Here is a 22,231-nt window from a genome sequence, read left to right as displayed (position 1 = left end):
CTATATAGGTAAAAATCTAAATAAACAATACATTAATACAAATACAATACATTTTTAAAGTTTCTGTGTCATATAATATTTTCAGTTGGAATTAAATATAATATTGATATAAAACTTTTTATTTCTGTTTATCAGATCAGATCAGAAGATTAAAGGTTCTGTTTTCCGAGCGGAGTGAGACGTCAGTCCGACTCCGGGTCCAAATCAAAGTCCAGGACAAGGTCCCAGTCCAGGTCTAAATCCAAGTCCAAGTCCAGGTCTTCTTCGGGCGGAGTGGTCCAGGTCCAGGTCCAGGTTCAGGTCTAACTTTAGGGCCAGGTCCGGCTCTTCTTCGGGCGGAGTGAGTCCTCTGTATGTGTTGCCTATCTCTGCCAGCGGCTCCTGGGCGGGGAGACGACCGCCGGAGGAGGAGGGGGAGCGGGGAGGGGAGAGGCGGGGCTCGGGCTGTCACCGGACAGCGCCGAACCCAAACCGACAACCGGGGAGCTGCTGTCACCTCCTCGGCCGGGCGGAGGGAGCCGGCGGTCGGACGGTGTCTGGAGAAAAAGGCGGAGAGGTGGTGGAGCTGGAGGAGCTGGGGGGAGGCGGACCAACCGACAGCGGAGCCGCCGCCGGGGAAGCCGGGAGCCGGAGCCGGAGCCGGGGCTTTCTGCTCGACCCCAGACGGCATCGACATGGAGCTGGAGAACATCGTGGCCAACACGGTGCTGCTGAAAGCCCGGGAAGGTGAGCAGGGAGCCGGCCGGGGAGGACGCCTCCGCTCCCCGCCAGCTGCCGGAGCGCTCCGCTTCGGCGCTCACCGAACGAGCCGAACCACGCGTGAAACTTTATCTTTTTAAAGTTTTTCCGGGTTATTTGGGACTTTACCTTGCTTGTGCTCACCGTACAATGCTTGTGCTCGTTTCGTTAACAAATGGCTTCCGAATCGGCCTCTAAGTTGTTTTTATTAGATTCGCCCAAAAGGCTGAATTTTGACCCTTTTTACGGGGTGGTGGGGGTCCGCCGTGCCGCCGACACGCCGGTCATCGGTCCATCTAGTCCCGCCGACAGAAGGCAGCGGGGAAGCCAAGCGCGCTGTTTGGTCCGCTTTACTCTTCACTGCGGCGAACTTGTGTTTCCTGATGTATGCCGAGTTAAAAATGGCTCTCAGTCGTTTATAAAAGCCTAGTCGGTTTCATTGTGCACAACGTGAAAGAGCGAGGAAATACACAGGCGCGGGAAATGTCATCTTTCTCAAACCGAGTTTGGCGTGGCTCCGAAACGCCAAGTCCGGAAGGAGCTGCAACGACACTTCGGGTTTCCCTTTGCTGATGTTGCAGCATCGCCCTGAACGTTTGCGAAACAGGATGTTGAGGCAGAGCAGCTGTGTGTCTCTGAGGCTTTTTGTACTTTGTGCACACGATTGTTGCGCTTCAGGGTTGTGTTGTTTTGGATGGGTGACCTTCAGGTGAGCAGGTACACGTTCAGTATGTGACATCACAGCAGCACCAGACAGGACCTGCAGGGCTGATCTCACTGTGAGGGACGTAAACATCCTCGGGCCTTCTTCTGTGATTGTTGGTCCAAACAGGAGACAAAGGTTGTGGTGACTCACCGCCGACATAATCCTGCTGCCGTCTGCAGATCGACACCACAGGATGAGAGTCATCCCTGACTGGGAGCTTATCTGCTCCATTCAGAGAGGAGGCGGCCCGTTGACCTCTGACCTCTCCGGAGCTGAGAGGATGCTCTTTTAATCGTGGCTATAAGTTTGACTTCACTGTGACCTGTCACAGCGGATTGTGTCCTTACAGTTTTCCTGGACCGGCGACGTGGACTCGAGCAGACAGGGCGGTCCAAAGAAAAGTTCGATCCAGTTCTGCCGTGTTTGCTCTCTGCAGGATCCACGGCCCAAGTCTGCCCCACATGCAGCATCACTGTCCACATCTGGACCAGTTCTGGCCCTCACAGAGAAAATGTTTCGTAGATCCAGGATGAGCCAGATGTCTGATCTTGGTCCTGAACAGGAACTAGAATTCCTGGACTCTGGGTCTTCATATTGAAACCAAAGCTGAAGAGGCTTAAACCTTCTCTCATCAGGGGGCAGCTCCACTGGCTTTGTCCTGATTTTAAGAAAGGCTGATTTAAATGAAAAACCTGTAAACGTGACAAAGATTTGGACAAAGTTTACGACAGATGTACGTTTTTGTGGATGACCTTTAATATTTGGTTAATGTCTCAGATCCTGTTGTGATGAAGCCTTTTAATCCTTTCTTTAACTACAGTTTGCTCATATATCAAATTACCAGTTTACTTACAGACCGATGTCCGGCATTCTAGGAAGCAATTAGTCCTTCCCCGTTTAATTCAAATCTAATTGCAGAGTTGTGAAAGTTGTTTGAAAGCCATCTGCAGAGTAATTATTCATTATTCATAATAAACTGGACTTGTGCCTCCGCTAACTTTGTGATTCATCCTCACTCGGAGCCAGTGGAGTTTAGCCTCGGTGTCTTTTCCATGAGAGCGTTCATCTTTTAAAAGATGTTTTTCTTTAGCTCTAACAGCTCAAAACTGTCTTTCCTTTTTTTCACACAAGAACAGGAAGTCTCCAAGAAAAAAAAAAAGGGATCCCAAAGTTATCAGAACAAGCAGCTGAGCAGATTAAGTGGATTCTTGTTTAGTCCTGTTGGGTCACATTAAAGGAGCTGAAGAGATGCTGACGCTGACAGACCAACTCACAACTGTCAAGGATATTATTTTTGACGTTACCGTAATTAATCTGGATGATTTTCAGTTTGCTCAACAAAAAAGTCTCATTAAATAATGGAAGAGTTTTGTTTGTTTTTGAAGAAACGGTGTTCATGTAACGCTGTCATTTACAGCTGGTTTTGTGGAAAATTACAGTTTCTGTGTATCAAATTATTTCATCCAATTTTGTGTCAGTGAATTAGAAAGTGGCTGAAAAATCAAACGAACCTGAGTCAAAGTCTGTCACTCAGAGTAATTAAATGCAAATTTGGAAGAAACTACTCTGCCTTGTTACACTTTTGACCCGACTCTAGATAGACACCAAAGGTCCTTTTTGAATCTTAAAAACAACAAAATCTATCTGCTTACGGAGATCTACACTTAAAAATAAAAGAAATTAACTAAAGCACATTTAGTAACATCTGTGAAAAAGGCAGTGGTGATTGCAAATAATAAATAGTCATAATTTATCATGTCAGGACGTTTGAACATGAGCACGTTTCTCACTCTGCTGGGGTTTTCCTTTATTTCTGGTTTGTCATCATTTCTGACCTTATGTTGCATCACAGAAAGGATGTTCAGGAAGCATTTGTTGACTGTACTGAACCTTTAAATCAGGATTTCTGTGATGAAGAGAGTTTCAGGAGTGTGAAAAAACAGGAAAGCTGGTGGTTTTTACTCCTGCGTGTTTCGATTATTTGATAAAGTTAATTAAATTGAAGCTGCCGTCCTTTTTTCTTATGTTTAACCTGTTTGGGTGTAAAAGGTTTCTGAAGAAAACGTTTTTATTTTTTTTTTATTCTCTGGTCAGCTTTGACTCGATGATCAGTCTCTGTAATTATTTGTGTTGACAGCTGGGTGTCCTCGTGCTGTTCGTCTTTATTTCTATTAATACTCTTGTCTCTTCTGGTATCAATGAACTCGGTAATGCTGTTCTTGATCCTATCTCCCCTGTTTCCTGGACACAAGCAGAACATGCTGTTTGCATTGTATCTGCAGCAATAATGCTCTTTTCTCATGTCTGAGTAGCAGCTGGCTGCAGACAATTTGAATAGCAAATCCAGGCGCGTACCACCGACCTTCTCCTGGTCGAAGGTGGGACGCCTCACAGAGCTGATGCTCCATGAAATGAAAGGATTCCTTCCCGGTTTGAGACCAATCGGAGCTCATTTGTGTCTTTGAAGCTAAAGACAAAACGAGACTGAGCTGTTCAGATCAACAACGTCAGTGAGACATCCACTGCAACAACCAACCACAAAAATAAACAACATAATTTAACAGCAAAATCAGATTAAAATGGAAGTAAAAGAACATAAAAGAAAAAAATCAGGTAAAATGGAGCCTGACAGGAAACAGATGATGGCCTGCAGCGTGTTTCTCCAGCAGACGGTCAGCCTGCAGGAGCCTGAGCTCAGCGGCGTTAAACTGAATGCACCTGAAGCTGCAGCCGTTTGTGAGTCAAAGGAACTGAACAGGAACTTCCTCTGGATTGTCTTTGTGCTTTGGTGTGATGGCTCATCCGCTGTGTGCTCTTTTTAAGGATGCTTCACACAAACCTCCATCTCTTAGAAAGCAAACGCTCAAACTGGTGGAATTACTCAAATAAATTGATTCTGAAACTGGGACGTAAACAGACAGTGATGACCTTTTCTAACTCAGACCTTTCTGTTTTACAGGAGGAGGCGGAAACAGAAAAGGAAAAAGCAAGAAATGGAAGCAGATGCTGCAGTTTCCTCACATCAGTCTGTGTGAAGAGCTGCGACAAACTACTGGTAACACAAACGCTCCTTTTGTTGACTTCAATATCACACAAGTCTTATTTGGTCATTGAGTGTCGGCCCTTTGGCTGGAACTTCCATGTCGTCAAAATGTAGTTGGAGAACGAGACTCCAGCTACTTTTTCACCGTTCATTGGCCATCTTTGTAAAGGAGACTAACTTAGATGATGTCATTTTAACAGGTTTGGACTTCAGTTCATCTCAATTTACAGCTGCAATCAGAGTTTTTGTAAGTAGAAGTACAGATTTTAACTTCTCCAGTCTTACATTTCGTTTTTTTTACGAACCAAACGCCAACTCAGTGTAGTTTTACATCTCGTTGGGGGCGTGGCTCAGGGGGCGGTGGTGGCTGCTCCGTTGTGACATCACAAAGACGCAAAAGTCCAAACTGTCAGGGCTTTAAGGCTGTGGGGTCCGCATGGAGGTCTACCTCTACCTTAAATATTTATATGATTTTGTTTCTATATTCAATAAAAAGTAGGCAGAATTGCCTGAATATTTTTTTCTGACTGGATCTCTTCCTGGTTTGGTTGGAATAGTTGTTGCAGTATCTTCCTGCCTTCTTCTTTTATTGATGTGAGAGCGTTGACTTCTGAAGCTGCAGAGAGTCCAGCTAATGTTTCCTAATAGAATCTGGGCTGCACTTTATTGTAGGAGCAACATGTGAATTATATTTGATGGATTTTTTCTTACAAGTGGCAGCAGCTGACTCCTGATCTGCTTGTTCTTCTGTGGAGGGAAAGTCCCCGCAGTGGAACCTCCAGACATTACTGTATAATTCAGGACACGGTTCGGTTCTATGTATAGCTCTCTGTCAGAGCTCTCTTTGTTTCACCGACACTTAGAATGAATGGCGTGTTCACATTCACAGCAGTGTGTTGGATTCAAAAGGAAAGTCAGCTGTGAATGTCATGGTTGAAGATGTTTATGTTGGTATGGTGGCCCCCAGGTGTCCAAAAATAAGTCTAGGAAGGATTAAATGTGCCGTTTAATGCAGATTGGTTGTCGTCTTCGGGCCCTGATCTCACCACGCTGTCATAGCTCAGTATTATTAATGTAGTAGACTAAATGGCCCATGTTGATTTTTCATTTCCTGTGTGGAGCGGTGATACTGTACGCAAACAGACCATATCAATAGTCTCAGCAGCCAAGCACGGATCATCGAGGGGCCGCAATCGGAACTAGAACCAGAACCAGACCCTGTACTCAGGGATCGAATCTGGTTCAGATAGACTGAACGGATGAATACGCTGTGACGAGTCAGGAAATAGTTCCGGCTTGTGTTTGGATTTAAAATGCTGGCTGTTACTGATAACTCTATGCACTGCAAATATGACAGGATGAATTTCTAGTATGTGTCCATTATATAAAAGTACATTGGTAGAAATTATATTTGAATCCTTAAACAAAATTTTATATGTTGTCGGCACATACAAATATTTTTGTTTACTTAGAAATTTGTCACGTGAACATATGATGATACTATGATACATTAGGGATTAACAGGAAAAACATAGAAAAGTATATATACATTTTATATGTGTCTTATCTTCACATAAATGAATTACGTATCATCAGTTTTTAGACCATCGAATCATCATCATCATATTTTTGTATACACATCTTCAAATGTTATTTATTTATTTATGTATGATGGAAATCTACATAATCATAGACATGCTTGATATTCTGGATAGCTCTTGAGATAAAATGGAGAGCTGTGTTAGAACTGTTGCCTCACAGCAGGAAGGTTCTGACTTCAGTTTGAACTTCTCTTCAGCTGACTCTGAATTTCTTGTGACTGTTTATCTCTAAAGTCTCCTGCTGGTTTGTTGCTTAATGTGGCGTCTCCTCCCATCAACAACAACAACTTCTAGAAGTTGACATTGCTTCTGTTTTTGCTGCGTTCTTCTAACATCGATAGCATTTGGCCTGTTGATAATGTGACATTTTAAAGTAGGAACTCTGGGTATAAAAGCATTTGAGTCACATGGGAAGTTGGAAAATCAAAAAGCCGCCAGCAGCACACATACTTAAACAAGCCAGCTCTAATTTCCCGTCATATTGTTCGTACTTTTTAGTCAGAACGGGTGTGAAAACGATCCAAAGCTGCATTTATCATGGTCTTAATTTGAACTGACGCTAACCTGCAGACACCCCGATGAAGCACAATAAGAAAAGCCGCAGGCCATGTAAAAAAAAATATAGATGGCAATAACAGTTGGTCTGAACTCGACTCCGTCTTCATTGATCCTCAGTTTGTGGAGCGCGAAGAGCAGTAAAAAAAACTACATCTTGCTCAAATGGCACCAGGGAGGAAACTGTGGTCGGCATAGAAAGAGGAAGCAGATGGCGGTAACCAGTAGGTTAGTTAGTTTCAGTTTATCGGCAGACAAAAGCTGGATTTCATACCAGACGAACCAGTCGGGACAGAAGTCAAAGTGCAGGGACAAGGCCCAAATGTCTCGTCTGGGACGGAATTTAGACTGAAGGAAAAGGCAAGCTGGAGGTTGGAGATATGAAAATAAACTTTAAATAACTTTGTTGTCTGCGTTAGATGATTGAGATTTGCCCTGAAGACAAACAACATCAAAATGGCCACACTAACAGAAGGCTTTTAATGTGAAGGTGACGGAAGGACTGTTGAGTTTTCAAATGAAGCTCCAAACTATTCATGTGTTGATGGAAGTTTTTATTTTTGTTTATTCAGTTGGTGTTCTTTGTTGTGCCGAATGATAAATGGATTTTATTGATTAATCCGAATTTGCAGTTTGGACTCCCTCAGATCAGGCTGAGCTGGTCATTACTTGATATGTCAGGTCCTCCATCGTGAACAGCTACGAACAGCGAATTGACGCTTTGTCGCTTTGACCAAAAGAGGAAAATTTAATAAAAATAAAACTTGATTGAAATAATTTCAGGTTTTATGTCTAAGCTGTTGATTTTTTGTTTGTTTGTTTGTTTGTTTTTTTTCCAGTTTTGTGCAGATCAGCATTTTTATATATGGTTATAATGTCGACCGCTGATGTGGCTGCCGTGTGGCAGGAAGTGAAAAAAAGTTTCAGGGCAGAGAGAAGAAGGAAAAAGTGTTTGGGAGTTTGAGTCACGATAACTCCCCAGGCAGCTGCATGTTTTAAGATAAGTCTTTTAAATTGAAAAAGACATCCCTGAGGTTCTCCTTTATGCCCTTTAGCATGCAGAGCTCTTCTGCTGATGACCTTGGCACAACCGGTCCTGTGTTTCTTTCTATATGCCTTTTCATGCTGACGTCTATATTTGGTGCAAACCTTGAAAGACTCAAAAGACTTGAGGATGTTTTTTTTTTTTTTTTTTTTATTTTTCACACTTTTGCATTTTATTTTATTTTTAGTCCGTTTCTGAGTAAAGCATGACAACTTCACCCTTCAGCCGTTCACTGAAAGTCAAACCCCGACGTCATGATGTCGTCGGGGTTTGACTTGTGGACATTTGGTCTGGATCTGGTTTTTCCTTCTCTTCAGTTGGATCTGTTCATTTAGACTTTCCATGTAGAAACGATTTCCCCCTGAACTCGATCTTATCTCCCAACATCAGAGTTTCACCTCAAAAATGCTCTTGGGGCTCGATCCCTGAAGCCCATGTTTATCTTGACACTGGTGTAAACTGGTTCGGTGGTCTGACTCCCACCTGACGTTAAGTGCAGTAACGTGATGGGAATCTTATCACCATCTGTATGTGGAGCAGAGATATTTATGTGTGGAGACAGTCGTTGCACGGAGCCTGTTGGCGATGTACGTCCGGCTGGGCAGAGTAAACACACAGACCACATTGTTACTGAGGCATCCATTAAAGAAGAGGAGACACTGAGGCCCGGCTGGTCGTGACCTTTGGTAAAGTGTACACTTAAACCGGCCTGAGGCGCAGCACGGCATCAAAGCCCGGAAGGATGTTTTGATCTCAACACAACGATCAGCTTATTTGCAGCAGTTTTCCAGAAAAGATGCCTCGAGGAATAAATCGGCTTCTTTCACCTAAATAACTTTTCACAGGCTTGACTTGTTTCTGAGCTGGGCTGAAGACAGACAGTAAATTTACCCAAATGACCCTTCACTTCAATTTCCTTTCGGTCCTCCCAAAAAGATGCATTCACTGACCAGTTTTTACTGCCAAGTTGAAGCTGAAAGATATCGGAGGTGCTTTGAAGTGTCCTGGTGGACCGGACCCCAAAAGCTCCGGTGTGATTCACGCTGTGAGCACATCTCATAACATTTTTATTAAATAAGTTTTATTCTGTCCATTTATCAAACACAGTTTTTAATAATAATAAGAGAAAAAATGAGAGTTAACAGAAACTTTAGGTGCTGAAATAATTCAGCACCAAAAGCACTGACTGTCTGTCGCTGAATGTAGAATAGTGGAGTTAAACTCCAACTCCAGTTAGATTGTGTCGAAGCCTATGTGAGGAGTCTCACGGCCTGCAGATGTTTTTACCTCTGCTTCTTTTTGCCCCCATTTAGAGATCAAACCACAATTCGACTCTGAGCTAAGCTGACATTTTAATCCGTGACCTGGTTGGCCCTAGATTCACTCGTCAGATAAACGGGAAGCATAAACAAGGATGTTGGACGTTAACATGTTGATTTGTTTCCTGTTTAATTTTTCTTGGGGAAAAATGTAGAATGAACTTCAGCTGAAGCAGCTTTAATATCCGTGATCAGCAGCAGATGCTTTTCCTGGAAGGTGAAGTACAAATAAAATCTGATTTGGCTCAACTTCAGTCAAACATGCCGTCCAAACGGCAGGAAGTTTGAGCTTCACACGTTCTGAAAAACTGACAAATGTGATGGAAAAGGGAATGCGAGAATTAGAAAGTTGGAGAATAAAAACAGAGAGGACGGAAGAAGAGATCAATAATCACTCAACTCAGAAAATGTTGACTTGGTGTAACAGTTTTTTCATCAGACCAGTGGAGGGGACTCTTAAGAAACATTCAGGAAATCGTCAACTTCCTCGTTTGTCATGAGCAGGTTGTTCCTTTCCACATTTCTTTGTTTCTGAGCTGCATCAAATGCAGCAAACTGAGCAAACTTCTACTGCTGTCATCTTTCAGTTTTAATCAAAAGCATGAATATTTAATTAAGTTTCACGTTTGAGACGCACTGCTAAAATAAATCAACTAATAAGAAACAAATTTTAGTTTCATTTAAATGTCTTTTATATCATAACCTGTAAAAAGAAGTGTTCAGGTCATGGCAGTAATCTGAAACGGGTCAAAGCGGACCAGAAATCATTAAAGGGCCCATATTTTTGTTTTTTCAGTCCTCTATTTTGAAAGGTTAAAATGTGTTTTGGGTAACAGAATCCATATTAGTGTAGTTTTTATCTTCCTGGAACAGGCTCATCAGAAGACAGAAGGCTCTGACCAACGTCGACCTTCCATGTGGACCTTTAACCCTTGAAAGCAGAGTTACTTGGAAAAAAACTGATTATAGTCAAATATTTCCCACCAACGTGCAAGTAATGAAAAGCTAGTCTATAGAAACAGAGGTTAAAGGTCATATCCTGGGATTGACGGCGGGATGGCCTCAGAACTCAACAGATCATCCCAAACTTCATTTCTCGCTGGACCTGCAGGCCTGGTAGAGTCTGTGAGAGTTCTCTGTGTGCCGATGTACAGCATGTTCTGTACAGCCTTTTGAAAAAGTCCACTGATCCACAACCAGATGATGAGGGATGTTCACGCATGAGCAGCCGGTGTGGAATCCACCAAGTAGCTTCATGAACTCTAATGAGGCCAATTTTTTTTCATCTCTTTCTTCATTAGTGACATTTATTTCAATGACCGAAGTCGACCCGACGATTCTCGCTGCATCTTGTTGTTCTCATTCTTCATCTTCAGCCCTCCACGTGTTTCTTCATCACGATACGAAAGAAGGCTCGTCGGGCAGACACGTGGTCATCACAGAGGCAGCTGAACAAAGAGGACGAGCAGCAGGGAGATAAGTAGAGCAGAAACAACCCACAGTGTTGTAAATCAGAGCAGAACCTGACAGGACGAGGCATCAGTTACCATCAGTCACTGTGTCATCTGTAGGAAACGGATCTGTGCAGCGATAAGACACAAGCAGCACTCATCCTGAAACAATTAAAGGGCCACTCCACCCATTATTTACTGTGCCAGGCAGGGAGTGTCCGACCCAAAGATGCTGCTGGTGGCTCTGTGGGAAACGCGACATCCACCGCAAAAGTTAGAGTAACTCCATTGTTACCGTCACTTTTTTTTTTTTTTTTTAGAATACAAAATGAAAACTGAAGGCGGACCTCCATGTGGTCCTTTCAGTCCGGTCCAGGCTCTACATTGTCCGTTGTTTTTTGGTCTGAAATCATTGGTTGGTCCACTGATTGGTGTTCTCAGTGGTGTCTGTGAATGAAGCAACCTGAATTGGGAGGAAACGTCAGTTGAGCCAAAATGGGCATGAACAAAACAAGTTTCAAAATATTTAGTTGAGTTTTGCAGATGTTTCCTGAGAAAGGAAACGAAGAACTGAAGCATGTTCGGGTGTGAAACCTGAACTTTGAGCACATTTTCAAATCTTTAAGTTATTGTAAAGGATCAGCGGCCCAGTTGCGTTGACATGACGTGGTGTGATTGAAATGTTCGCTCTGACTCACGTTTGTTTCTGCGTGAAGCTTTCTCAGCTGCTTTGAATCCAAATGAGTCATGGATGCAAATCCTTGTTTGCTTGCTGCTGTTGTGTCATGAAATGCAGGCCGCATGAAATAAACCGCATGTGGCCTGCGAACCCCAAATCATCACAGCCAGAATTTATGGTTCAGAGTTTTGCATGTTTGGAGGAAATATAACTGGACCTGACGCACCTGCTCATAAAAAACTGCTCAAGCAAGACATTGTGTAACTCCTGACAGTTGGACTTTAGGATTATTTCCAGTGAATCTGCATTTTATTTTCATAAATTTATTATTTGGTTCATAAAATACCAACACACAGTGAAAAACGGACAAAATAACGACTCTAACTGCCTCAAACTTCAGTTTCCTGTGAGGAAAAAGTGAATTTGCTGATTTGAAGGATGAGTAGATTATCGACATTGTGTCTTTAGATCGAGGCCCACGAAGATCTGGTCCTTTGTCTTCTTTGTAGACCCTGAGACCGAATCAAAATGAGTGTGATCATCAGACTTCCTGTCAGTGATGTTAGCCACCATCTTGTTTTCACAATGAATCATAGGATAGGTGTATCTGCTCTTCTCCTTTGTAGTTGCTGTAGATGACATGAAACTTTGCGTCACCAGCTGTTTCCTCCATTATCACTGCAGCTACTGTTGTGTAGCCACAAAATGACCACAAAACATAACTTTTTTTCTCACAGAAAAGATTTAAGGCTTTTTATTGTCATTTTGTTTTTATTACTGGCCCTCGGAGTTCTGGTCCTTGGTAGTCTTAGCCGGGCCCCATTTCTGGAGTACGTGGTCTCAGAAAGTTCTGGTCCTGTAGTCATTGTAGACGGCTAGGGCGTGACCAAAATGTGTATGGAGGAGTTTCACTTTTAATCAGCAGCTCTTCCCGCCTTCACCCCTCTGTTGATAATGTGCGCTACATTTAAAGGGCCACCTGAAATCTCTCTTTTGGGGTATTTTTTAACTGTCGGATAGTTTTTATTGTTTTATATCTCAGAACCACAACAAACAACTCTTCCTCTCACATCTGGAAGTTTCAGTTATTCAGACTTTTGTCAAACTTTTTGTAGTGTAGTTTCATAAATGTCAGCCTGCAGCTGTTGGAGGCCATCGCTTTTAATAAAACAATAAAATGTTCATGAAGTTTATGCAAATATCAGTGCTGGTGTCGAACGCAGCAGCTGATATTTGAGTGCATCAGCGTCATTCTCAGTTTTACTGTGACTCTGATTAGAGAGACAGCAAAACAAAGATGGCCGATAGATGATTAAGACTCAATGAAGCAGGACTCAGTTTAACTTTATCAACGCTATCAAAACCGCAAACAGGGTCAAAGGAATTCTGGATGGATTATGCTATATTGGAGACCTTTGCAAGTTTAGTTTGAAACAACTCATTGTGTGTATTTGTGTGTGTGTCTGCGTCTGCAGAGAAGGACTACAGCAGCTTGTGTGAGCGGCAGCCTATCGGACGGTTACTGTTCAGACAGTTCTGTGAGACCCGACCTGAGCTGAGACGCTGCGTCAAGTTCCTGGATGCCGTGGTAAGAAGAGGCAAAGTGTGTGTCATTGTGTGTCCGTTAGTGTGAAGCAAAAGACCGGGCTTGATGAAGAAGGGGAGGAGGATGATATAAAAGGTAAATAAAATAATGGTGGAAACTCATTGGCTGCGACCTTATATCCATTATATGGAGCTAATAAATCAAAGGAGAAGTGGGGAAATTTTCCCATTGACTTCAACACCATCTGTCCTTACAGTAACAGTTAAATTGAGGCTAATCTAAAGCGACTGACAGGCTGCTCAGTGCAGACAGGAAGTGAACCAGTCACTCCTGTGGTTAACCAAACGGCGGTAAACCGGTTAGCTGCTTCTGACATCGAGTCTCAGATGAAGGAAGTTTGATTTTTCTGAACGGACGCCAGCATGTGAAGTGTGAGATGAGGAAACCGACAATCTGTTTGACAAATTGTAGCAAGTCTCGATTTCCGGGAGCGAAAGACAACAATGCAGACTGTCGTTGTGTGTCATCACACACACAACCCTGACGACCTGATCCGTGACCCCTGACCTCGCCTCAGTCCGCCTCAGTCCTCAGTTTCAGGCCGACTGGTGACTTGGACTCAGACTCAAACTCTTCTTTGGAAACTTGGCATCAAACTCGATGGCTCCTCGTACTTCCTGTCTCTGACCCCAAGCGGAGTCGCGTCGTCTCGGGCCGGACCGGTACGTCTCCCAAGTCGGACCTGGTCTTCGTGAAGGCAGCGAGGCTCCACTCTGACTGACCAGCTCAGCCAAACTGCTCTCCAGCTTTCAGCCGTTCGGCAGATGCAACTCACATCGAGGCAATTAAGTTCTCTTTTACTCGACAACCACTTCCCGTCTCTTCTCTGAGAGCTCAGCGAGAGGACGAGGTGGAGGGGGGGAAATGAGATTTGAACTGTCTCCGCTGTCACTTAGCATTAGTTTACAGTCTCTGGCTTGTGAGAGCGGGAGAGGAAGCACTTTGGAGTGTTCCAGTCAGGCTCGTTTTACTGCAAGTCATTCAGAGGGCTGGCTGAAGCTGTCAGTCCATCCCGTCCGGCAGCAGAGGGTGTGGACCAGGATCCTCAGCTCCTCACTCACATCTCAAATTGGGTTTTCTGAAGGTCGTGATTGGACATGCAGAGAGGCAGTCATTCACTTTCAATGTTATTTACTCATCGCCGCACATTCATTGTAGTACAGAAGGCCCGGCGGCGTGAATGAGCTGATTGAAACTCTAACGAGCCAATCAAACCACAGGCTCCCCCGCTGACCTCTGACCTTTTCTGCGTATCTTATATTTCAGTTTTTTCATTTGAATCGCTTCTCGTTTAAAGTTGTGTTGAAGTAACAAAAGCTGATTTACAGTTTTATTTCAGGCTGGGTGGGCAGTAAAAATGGTTCAGTTTAAATAATTTTATTGAATGCTTCTCCAAATGTGTGTTCACGGCTCTGCAGAGCAACGAAAACGAGAAGTCAGAAAGACGTTTTTGATAAAAAACTGAGAGGATGACATAAATGACCTCTGACCTCGTATGTATTTCATTTTGACCTCTTTGCGTTATAGTTATAGTCGAATACACTCATCAGGCTGATGTTGAGTGTCTGACCACTTTTGTATAAAAAATGTAAAAATCACTGATTACATTTATTTTTATTGACTAATATTGAAGTTTCGGAGCCGTGCCGCCTTCACGAGCTACACGTCAGTCAATACGAAGAACTCAGCGCCCAGAGCTGATGTGTCCGTCATGTGTTTGTTTTCAGGCAGAGTACGAGGTGACGCCAGATGAGAGGAGGAAGGAAAGCGGCCAGGAACTCATCGACAAGTACCTCAACCCAAAGGTGGATGCTGAGTGAACATTTTTTCACTTTTTTTCACTTTTCATAACTATTTTCTTGCAGATTTTCATGAAAATAAATGAAAGAAAAGTTCCTTAAAGACAGCACACAAATATAAAGCAAAAATAGTCCAACGTCAAATTAAATTACAGGAACATTGATTCTGTTGGAGTGTCAGTGAACGCAGCACCGAGGAGACTAAACACTGACATACTCATTACCGCAGAATAGATGACAGGAAAATAAAAATCTAGTCCTCCAATCTGAAACCGCTGGAATGATCCTTTGAAGAAAAGCAGATAAAACCTGCTGTGGTCACAAACTTCCTGCTCATTTTACACCAGAAAGACAAAAAGTCAACATCATGATCACATGAAGCTGCCGTTTCCTGATATTTCTGTCTTGTCTATCTGCGACTGTGCAAGTCTGAACCTGCAGAAGATTATCATCCAGCAGCACTTCCCCAAAACCTTGTTGATCTGGATTTCCTCTGAATTTACTGTCACCGCTGAGTCATGTTATTTACCTGGACGTGGTTGGTGTGTTTCTGCAGTCAGAGGACTTTGTGCCGGAGGTGGAGGAGGCCATGATGGCTCAGTGCACGGAGAGGCTGCAGCAGGAGGCCTGCAAAGAGCTCTTCAAGGACTGTACCAAGTAAGGCAGCAGGGTCCAGTCCACTTCCTGGTCTTCAAGCCCTTTCACTCTGACAAACTCTGTCTCTTCACGTTTCTGTTTTTTTTGCATTTATTTTCTTATACCTTCAGTTTAAAATAGTCAAATTAATTAAAGGAAAGGCAAATTTATATTTATAGCACACACGTCCAATGGCCTGATCGATAGTCTTACATTTCTAAACATCTTATATATAGTATCAAGATTTTAACATTCTTTATGAGAGTTAGGGATTAAAACATTGATTTTTAAAAACCATTTTGTTGTGAAATTAATATATAAAATTTTCTATTAAATCCTCAGAATATTGAACAGAGTTTGGTTGAGGTTAAGGTGGTTGTGACATCACACAGGCTCAGTGTCTGAATCCTGGCTGTGAGGATTTCTCAGACCACATGGACCTTTAATGTTGGTATTATAATCGATAGACAAACCTCTCAGATGGCGCGGACATCCAGAGTTTAATCCTTTTGCCGTGAAGTAACCTGTTAATTTCTGATAAAGGGTGTCAGTGTCGCTCGTCTCTGTTTCTGTTTTCAGGACACTTTTCAAGAAACCCTACGGTGCAGCTACAAATATACACTGAAACAGATCAAAACCAGCTGCTGTCGGGCCCGGCACAGAGCCAGCTCCGACCTGAATGTCGGCTCTGTCTCTGCCTCAGAGTTCAGCCGAGCCTAAACATTTTAAAGTCACATGGCTGAGGTCCAAGTGGAGTCACAAGTCATCATCTCTGCTATTAAAGTCAGTCAGTTTGTAGTTTTGTAGTTTTCCGTCCTGTTTTCCTGGAAATCTCGGTGCAAATGTTGACTTTGACAGACTTTGGTGGTGAAAGTTGGAAGGTCAAGGGTCAAGGGTCTAAGAATTCACATGGAATGATGCTGCATGGGTTGCGTGTTAGTTGCTCTTCATATGTGTTGGACGGATCGGTGACTTTAGAGGAAATTCCTTCCTCTGATGGATTCTGTTTCTCTTTATATCACAATCAGAGAACATGTGATGAATGCATAAAATGTGCTGCGGTGTTCAGGATCAGACTGGAGCCTTTCAACCTTCTGGGCTTCAGCAAACAAAGGTTTCATATTATTTAGTGTTTGAGAAATTTAGTGCATCGGTAGTTGGACTTTTTAGCCCTAAGGTATGTTAATAAAGTGTTCTTTTGTTTGAGGATTGTGTGATTGACCTTATAAACAACGCTCACACATTGAATAATATCCTCTAACGGCATTGTTCAAGCTTGTTGTGTAGGCAGCACGGAGGACAGTTGTGTTTCTTCAAACCACAAAAGTACAAGATGTGAGTAATTTACTACAGCTGAAGATGTCAGATGAGATCTGAAGGTCAGATGATCTTCTTTATCTGTGTCCCATCAAACTCTGGGACTAACTATTCTGATGAGACATAAAGAGTCTCTTTTCTGTTTCAGCCTAAAAGAGAAACAGAAGGCAGATACTGATTCAGTTTACAGTTTAAAGTTGGATTCCAAAAAGTAAGTAAAAAGTCTGAAGGTCTGAAGGTTTAAAGGTGTAAAGGTAGACCTCCATGTGGTGTTTGATTCTAAATTAAGTCTAGGTTTTATATTAATACAGAACTGGAACTTTGTGATGTCATAACGAAGCACACCTTCAGCCACACCTCCAACATGGCCTATCTAAACTTGCAGGATCAGGATTTTTAACTGAAGTCTGCTTCATTTTCATTGGCTGACTGACGTGTTGTACCTGCAGCTGCAGAGAGAAGCCTGAGAGAGGAGATAGAAAACTACTGTGATGGTTTTTGCATGTTCTAATGGATATCAGCCCTTCAAAATAAAAGACCAGATTCTGCTGAAATCACCACGTTTGACCACAGTTGGCGCCGTTTCTCTTTCCTGTGTCCTCCCCAGATTGATCCACGACTATCTGAGCGTGGCGCCGTTCGCAGACTACCTCGACAGCATGTACTTCAACAGGTTCCTCCAGTGGAAGTGGCTGGAAAGGTACAGTCGGTCTCACACACACAAGCGTGATGTCAGCTCGTAGAGTTTAAGTTGGTATCCAAAGAAAGGTCGCTCTGTTGTCTCATCGGAGTCAAAAGGCAGAAGAAGATGTTTCCTTTTCAGGTTCATTCAGTTCAGCTCAGACTGAGACAGAAACAATTCAAAACTAAATTTATCAGGAAAACATAAAAAAGCAGATGCCTCTCCGTTCTGCCGGTCAGACGCTGTGTTAACAGTGAATTAACAGTTATGGAAATGATCTGAAATAACTACAAACAGAAACCTCCATGTGAGCCCAGAAATCTGGTTTGAAGGTTTTAATGGTGACGTCACGTTTCAGTCCAGCTGCAGCCAAAACATTCCCACATGTAGTTTTTGTGGAAGGGAGTAGCAGATTTTGGGGAGATTTCCCAGCAGGCAGCAGCTTGTCACTTCCTGTCATTGAACGCACCCGTAGAAGTGTTAACATCGTCATAATGGCTGTTATGAGCTTCCTCAGGTTTGTTTACAGAATGTTTTGGCCCTGCGAAGGTTCCCAGAGTCCACCTCAGTCAGGATGTAAACAAAACCTCCGTCAGCAGACTGACGGTTTAGGTCTGATGGATCCAGGCGGAGGGATGCCTCAGACGTTTTCACAAACCACAACAGACGACGTCTAGTTCTTCAGGTGGACTCTTTCACTGGATTGATCTAGAACCTCGATGTAGAATCCACGTGGAGGTGGAACAGTCTGCGGGTTAATGCTGCGATGAGATACTGAACCTCAGAACCTCATCGCTGTGTGAGAAAGTGTGTGTTTGTGTGGCTTGCCGGGCTTCACCTTCCTGTTAAACGTCATTAATGGAAGAGTTCGACATGTTGAGAAATATAAACATTTTGTTTGTCAGTGATAGAAAAACAGATTCGGCCTCCTTCCATGTCTGTTAAATGTGAAACACAGCTGTAATCTGATTTATTTCCTGATATTCAACACTTGGAATGACGAGCATCCGTCTTTTCACGCCTGGTCTGAAGGACACTCGTAAAACATGAAACAGCAGCTGAAAGCAGGAGTCTTGTCCCATCCTGCCTCTGGCCTGAAGCCAGGTCCTGGTCCATGAAATCCCCTGGCATAATATTCTCCATAAATCCAGGTTATGACTGAACATTGCTGTCTTTTGCTTTAGTGCAGTAATAAAAAGCAAATTTACAAAACACAGTTAAATCCACTGAAGTATCCGGGGTCGAAAACTCCTCTAACTGTCTGAGCTTCCTGTCCGATGTCATTGTTTCAGTTAAAAAAATAAATCCACTTTTCCTCCCAAACAGGCAACCGGTGACGAAGAACACATTCCGACAGTACAGAGTTTTAGGGAAAGGAGGCTTCGGGGAGGTGAGCAGTTTCTATTTCTTCTGTCTCATCCAGCAGTCTCATTTTATTCTGCTTTAATTCGTCTCCATTCGCCTGTTTCTCATTGTGATGAATTGAAATTAACTAGTCTCCTTTTGTAGTCTTTTGTGTGTTCATGTTGTGTGTCTGCTCGTCCACCTCGTAGGTTTGTGCGTGTCAGGTACGAGCCACTGGGAAGATGTACGCCTGTAAAAAGCTGGAGAAGAAGCGGATAAAGAAGCGGAAAGGAGAGTCCATGGCGCTCAACGAGAAGCAGATCCTGGAGAAAGTGAACAGCAGATTTGTGGTGAGTCTTTATTTTACAGACTGTAAATTATAAATATCATATCTGCAAAGTGATAGAAGTCTATAAACCAAACAGCCTTTGTTCATTTTAGTGTGTACACAATCATTTTTATTGAAAAGACTTTATCTCCACATTCAGATGGGCTCAGGAATGAGTCCAAAACTACTTTCGAAACATACCAAAGTTTTAGTTGTCCGAAAATAGACATTTGAATCATGAAGCGCTTCACTTCTGTAGTTTGTTCTGTGTGTGCGTCATTCGGACGTGATGTCTGCGACATTAACAACTGGACTAATTAAAAGACAACACTGTGGTTTGTTCTGTCTCTGGTTTGGGCTGGCTCTCTGCCAGATGACCTGAGTTCAACTTATTTGATTTGGATGGTGCTCAGCGGGTTTGCCGGGCTCCCAGGCCTGAGCAGTCCCGGAGGATTCGGGGTAACGTCCATGTGAAAATACACAACCGCGTCACAATTTTGTAGGCCTTTTTTGGCAGCAGGCTGAGCGCTTTAGAAAAGGTGCCGTGCCGTCTGTCATCGTGCCGTCCTTTCACTTCAGGAGAACGGAGGCGTCTCCACGTGTCGTGCCTAAGAATGTCCTCCATCTGCAGGTCAGTTTAGCGTACGCCTACGAGACGAAAGACGCCTTGTGCCTCGTGCTGACCATCATGAACGGAGGAGACCTGAAGTTCCACATCTACCACATGGGCGAGGCCGGATTCGACGAGACGAGGGCCGTCTTCTACTCGGCAGAGATCTGCTGTGGGCTGGAGGACCTGCACCGGGAACGCATCGTCTACAGGTCCGAGTGTTTCAACCTCAGAGACGCTCTTCCTCTCGTCCTCTTCGCTCGCTGTTTCTCAATCTGCCTCCTCTTCCTCTGTCACACAGGGACCTCAAACCGGAGAACATCCTGCTGGACGACCACGGTGAGTCACAGCGTATGCCCGGAAATTCATGACAATCCCCAAAGTTTAAAGGTCCATACAGTCTGAAGGAGATGTTAAAGGTCTTTTTTAAAACTATTCAGTCAGTTCATGGATAAATATTTTTCTGGTTTTCTCGAGGAAGCCACCAGAGGGCGCTCTGATTCTCTGACAGAACTTAAACGGTCTCAATCAGACCTCTTAAAAAGAAGAAGAGCAGACAGTTAAAGCCGCAAACATTCAGAACTGAGTTAAACCTTCAGATTCCTAGAAGAGATGTTTCTCAGTCTGAAGCTCCAGAAAATGTACGATCTGGACTTTAAAACTTTGGATCAAAGGAAACAAATGTAAACACGTTTCTGTCCGACTTCCTCGTAAAGCTGGCTGCCATGTCATCACTTTGACTGCAGGTTCAACAGGATGAATGTAAAATCAAACAAACTGGAGTTATTAAATCTACGGCACAGCAGAAAATGACGGACATGTTTGATTCGAAAACGTTGATCATTTTCCACAGAATCAGAAAATGTTTTCATTGATATCAAAGATTAGAAAGAGACACTGAATGAATTATTTCTTGTGTTTAGGTCACATCAGGATATCAGATCTGGGTCTGGCGGTTTACGTCCCCGAGGGCCAGACTATCAAGGGACGGGTGGGGACAGTCGGGTACATGGGTGAGTGACCTCTGACCTCAGCAGCTGAGTATGAGAGTGAAGGCCGTGTTCATCAAACGAACGTCTCCTCCAGCTCCAGAGGTGGTGAAGAACGAGCGCTACACCTTCAGCCCCGACTGGTGGGCGCTGGGCTGCCTGCTGTACGAGATGATCGAAGGCCAGTCGCCCTTCCAGCAGAGGAAGAAGAAGATCAAGAGGGAGGAAGTGGAGCGGCTGGTGAGGGATGTGGAGGAGGAGTATTCCAGCAAGTTCTCCGAGGACGCCACGTCCCTCTGCAAAATGGTGGGTGGACGGGAGAGCGGCCGGAGCGGGTCTTCCTTTCACTTTTCATGGTTTAAATGATTTTGTTGTTGTGGTTTACTTCCAGCTGCTGGCCAAAGATCCCGCAGAGAGGCTGGGCTGCCTGGGGGGCGGAGCCTCAGAGGTCAAAGCCCATCCCATCTTCCGCTCCATCAACTTCAAACGGTTGGAGGCGGGAATGATGCAGGTGCCCTTCATCCCTGACGTAAGTCCCAACAAACAGACGGACAGCCGGACAGGTGAGAACAGAACATAGATAACTGACTGGTGTCACTGTGTGTGTGCTGCAGCCTCAGGCCATCTACTGTAAAGACGTGCTGGACATCGAGCAGTTCTCCACGGTGAAGGGCGTCGAGCTGGAGCCAAAAGACGATTCCTTTTACAGCAAAGTGTCCACAGGAAGTGTGTCCATTCCCTGGCAGAACGAGGTGAGGACGCACAGTTATTCCACCGTGATCCAGATAATAAACAACAATCACAAGTTATGGGAATGTTTTTCTCCTGCAACATAAATTCAGTGTCAGTCAGGTTAAACCACCAGGAAGAAATGTGCTGGTTGTGTGTCTTTTTGCTGCAGATGATCGAGACTGAATGCTTTGCCGAGCTGAACGTTTTCTACCAAGACGGGACGGTTCCCCCAGACCTGGACTGGAGAGGACAGCCGTCCCCCCCGCCCAAACAAGGACTGCTGCAGCGGCTGTTCGGCCGACAGGTGGGTGGAGCCAACCATCACCATCATCATCACCATCTTCCTCCTCTGACTCTGTGCTCTCTGTCTCCGCCTGCAGGACTGCTGCGGTAACTGCAGCGACAGTGACGAAGAGCCCACCAGGCTGTGACACAAACACACACACACACACACAGAGGATCTCATTTGTTTACAACTTTTGCACATTTGTATTTTTGACAGTCCTCTCTCTCTCTCTCTCTCTCTCTCTCTCTCTCTCTCTCTCTCTGTCTGTCTCTTTGTCTCTCTGTCTCTCTCTCTAAATGTCAGAATGTATATTTTCAGCATAGCCATAAAGTTTAATGTTATTTAAAAGGTGTGAATGTCGGCGGGAGAAGAACTGTTTCTGTTTGTTTGTTTATTTTGTGTTCATCCCGTCCTCCTCTACATATCCACGTTAATCCTATTTGCAATCTGCCGGGAGTCGCCGCTGAAACAATCGCCTGCTGTAAGTGCCTTGCTCGAGGGCAGCACAGTGACGGTCGGTCACGAAAGGAGGACCGAGCGTCCCTGATGTCTCTTATTGTCCCACTTTGTCTGGGGATCAGACTTTGTTGACCGCTGCCCTTCCTTTGCCCTCCGCTCCACAGCATTCCTCCTCTGTTTGCTCGATGTCTGCAGATATTTTTATAACAAAGTTCTTCTCTTGTTCTCGTGATGGAGACAATCGACTCATCGTGTCTGCGGCTTCGGTTGCTCTCGTCCAGGTCACGATGCAAAAACAAGCTGAGG

General features: G+C 44.1%; 1 protein-coding gene across 1 annotated transcript; it reads left to right on the top strand.

Moving 5' to 3' along the window:
• Nucleotides 1–445: 445 nt before the first annotated feature.
• grk6 (G protein-coupled receptor kinase 6) lies at nt 446–21,749 on the top strand. The gene is made up of 16 exons (XM_029518667.1): nt 446–726; nt 4,404–4,499; nt 12,613–12,725; nt 14,471–14,548; nt 15,099–15,199; nt 17,103–17,195; nt 18,504–18,567; nt 18,731–18,871; nt 19,481–19,671; nt 19,761–19,798; nt 20,383–20,472; nt 20,546–20,754; nt 20,840–20,977; nt 21,063–21,200; nt 21,350–21,484; nt 21,561–21,749. Exons 1-16 carry the CDS (start codon nt 675–677, stop codon nt 21,609–21,611), a joined length of 1,728 nt encoding a protein of 575 aa, XP_029374527.1. The 5' UTR covers nt 446–674; the 3' UTR covers nt 21,612–21,749.
• Nucleotides 21,750–22,231: the final 482 nt, after the last annotated feature.

The sequence above is a fragment of the Echeneis naucrates genome, chromosome 14, assembly GCF_900963305.1.
Source record: "Echeneis naucrates chromosome 14, fEcheNa1.1, whole genome shotgun sequence".
Lineage (NCBI taxonomy): Eukaryota > Metazoa > Chordata > Actinopteri > Carangiformes > Echeneidae > Echeneis > Echeneis naucrates.
Note: the sequence above shows the minus strand (reverse complement) of the source record. Positions and strands in the feature narration are given on the sequence as shown.

Coding starts and splice junctions, on each gene's coding strand:
- grk6 (XM_029518667.1), top strand. CDS start 675: ATGGAGCTGGAGAACATCGTGGCCAACACGGTGCTGCTGAAAGCCCGG. Junction 4,500..12,612: donor AGAGCTGCGACAAACTACTG/GTAACACAAACG, acceptor CTGCGTCTGCAG/AGAAGGACTACAGCAGCTTG. Junction 18,872..19,480: donor AAGTGAACAGCAGATTTGTG/GTGAGTCTTTAT, acceptor CTCCATCTGCAG/GTCAGTTTAGCGTACGCCTA.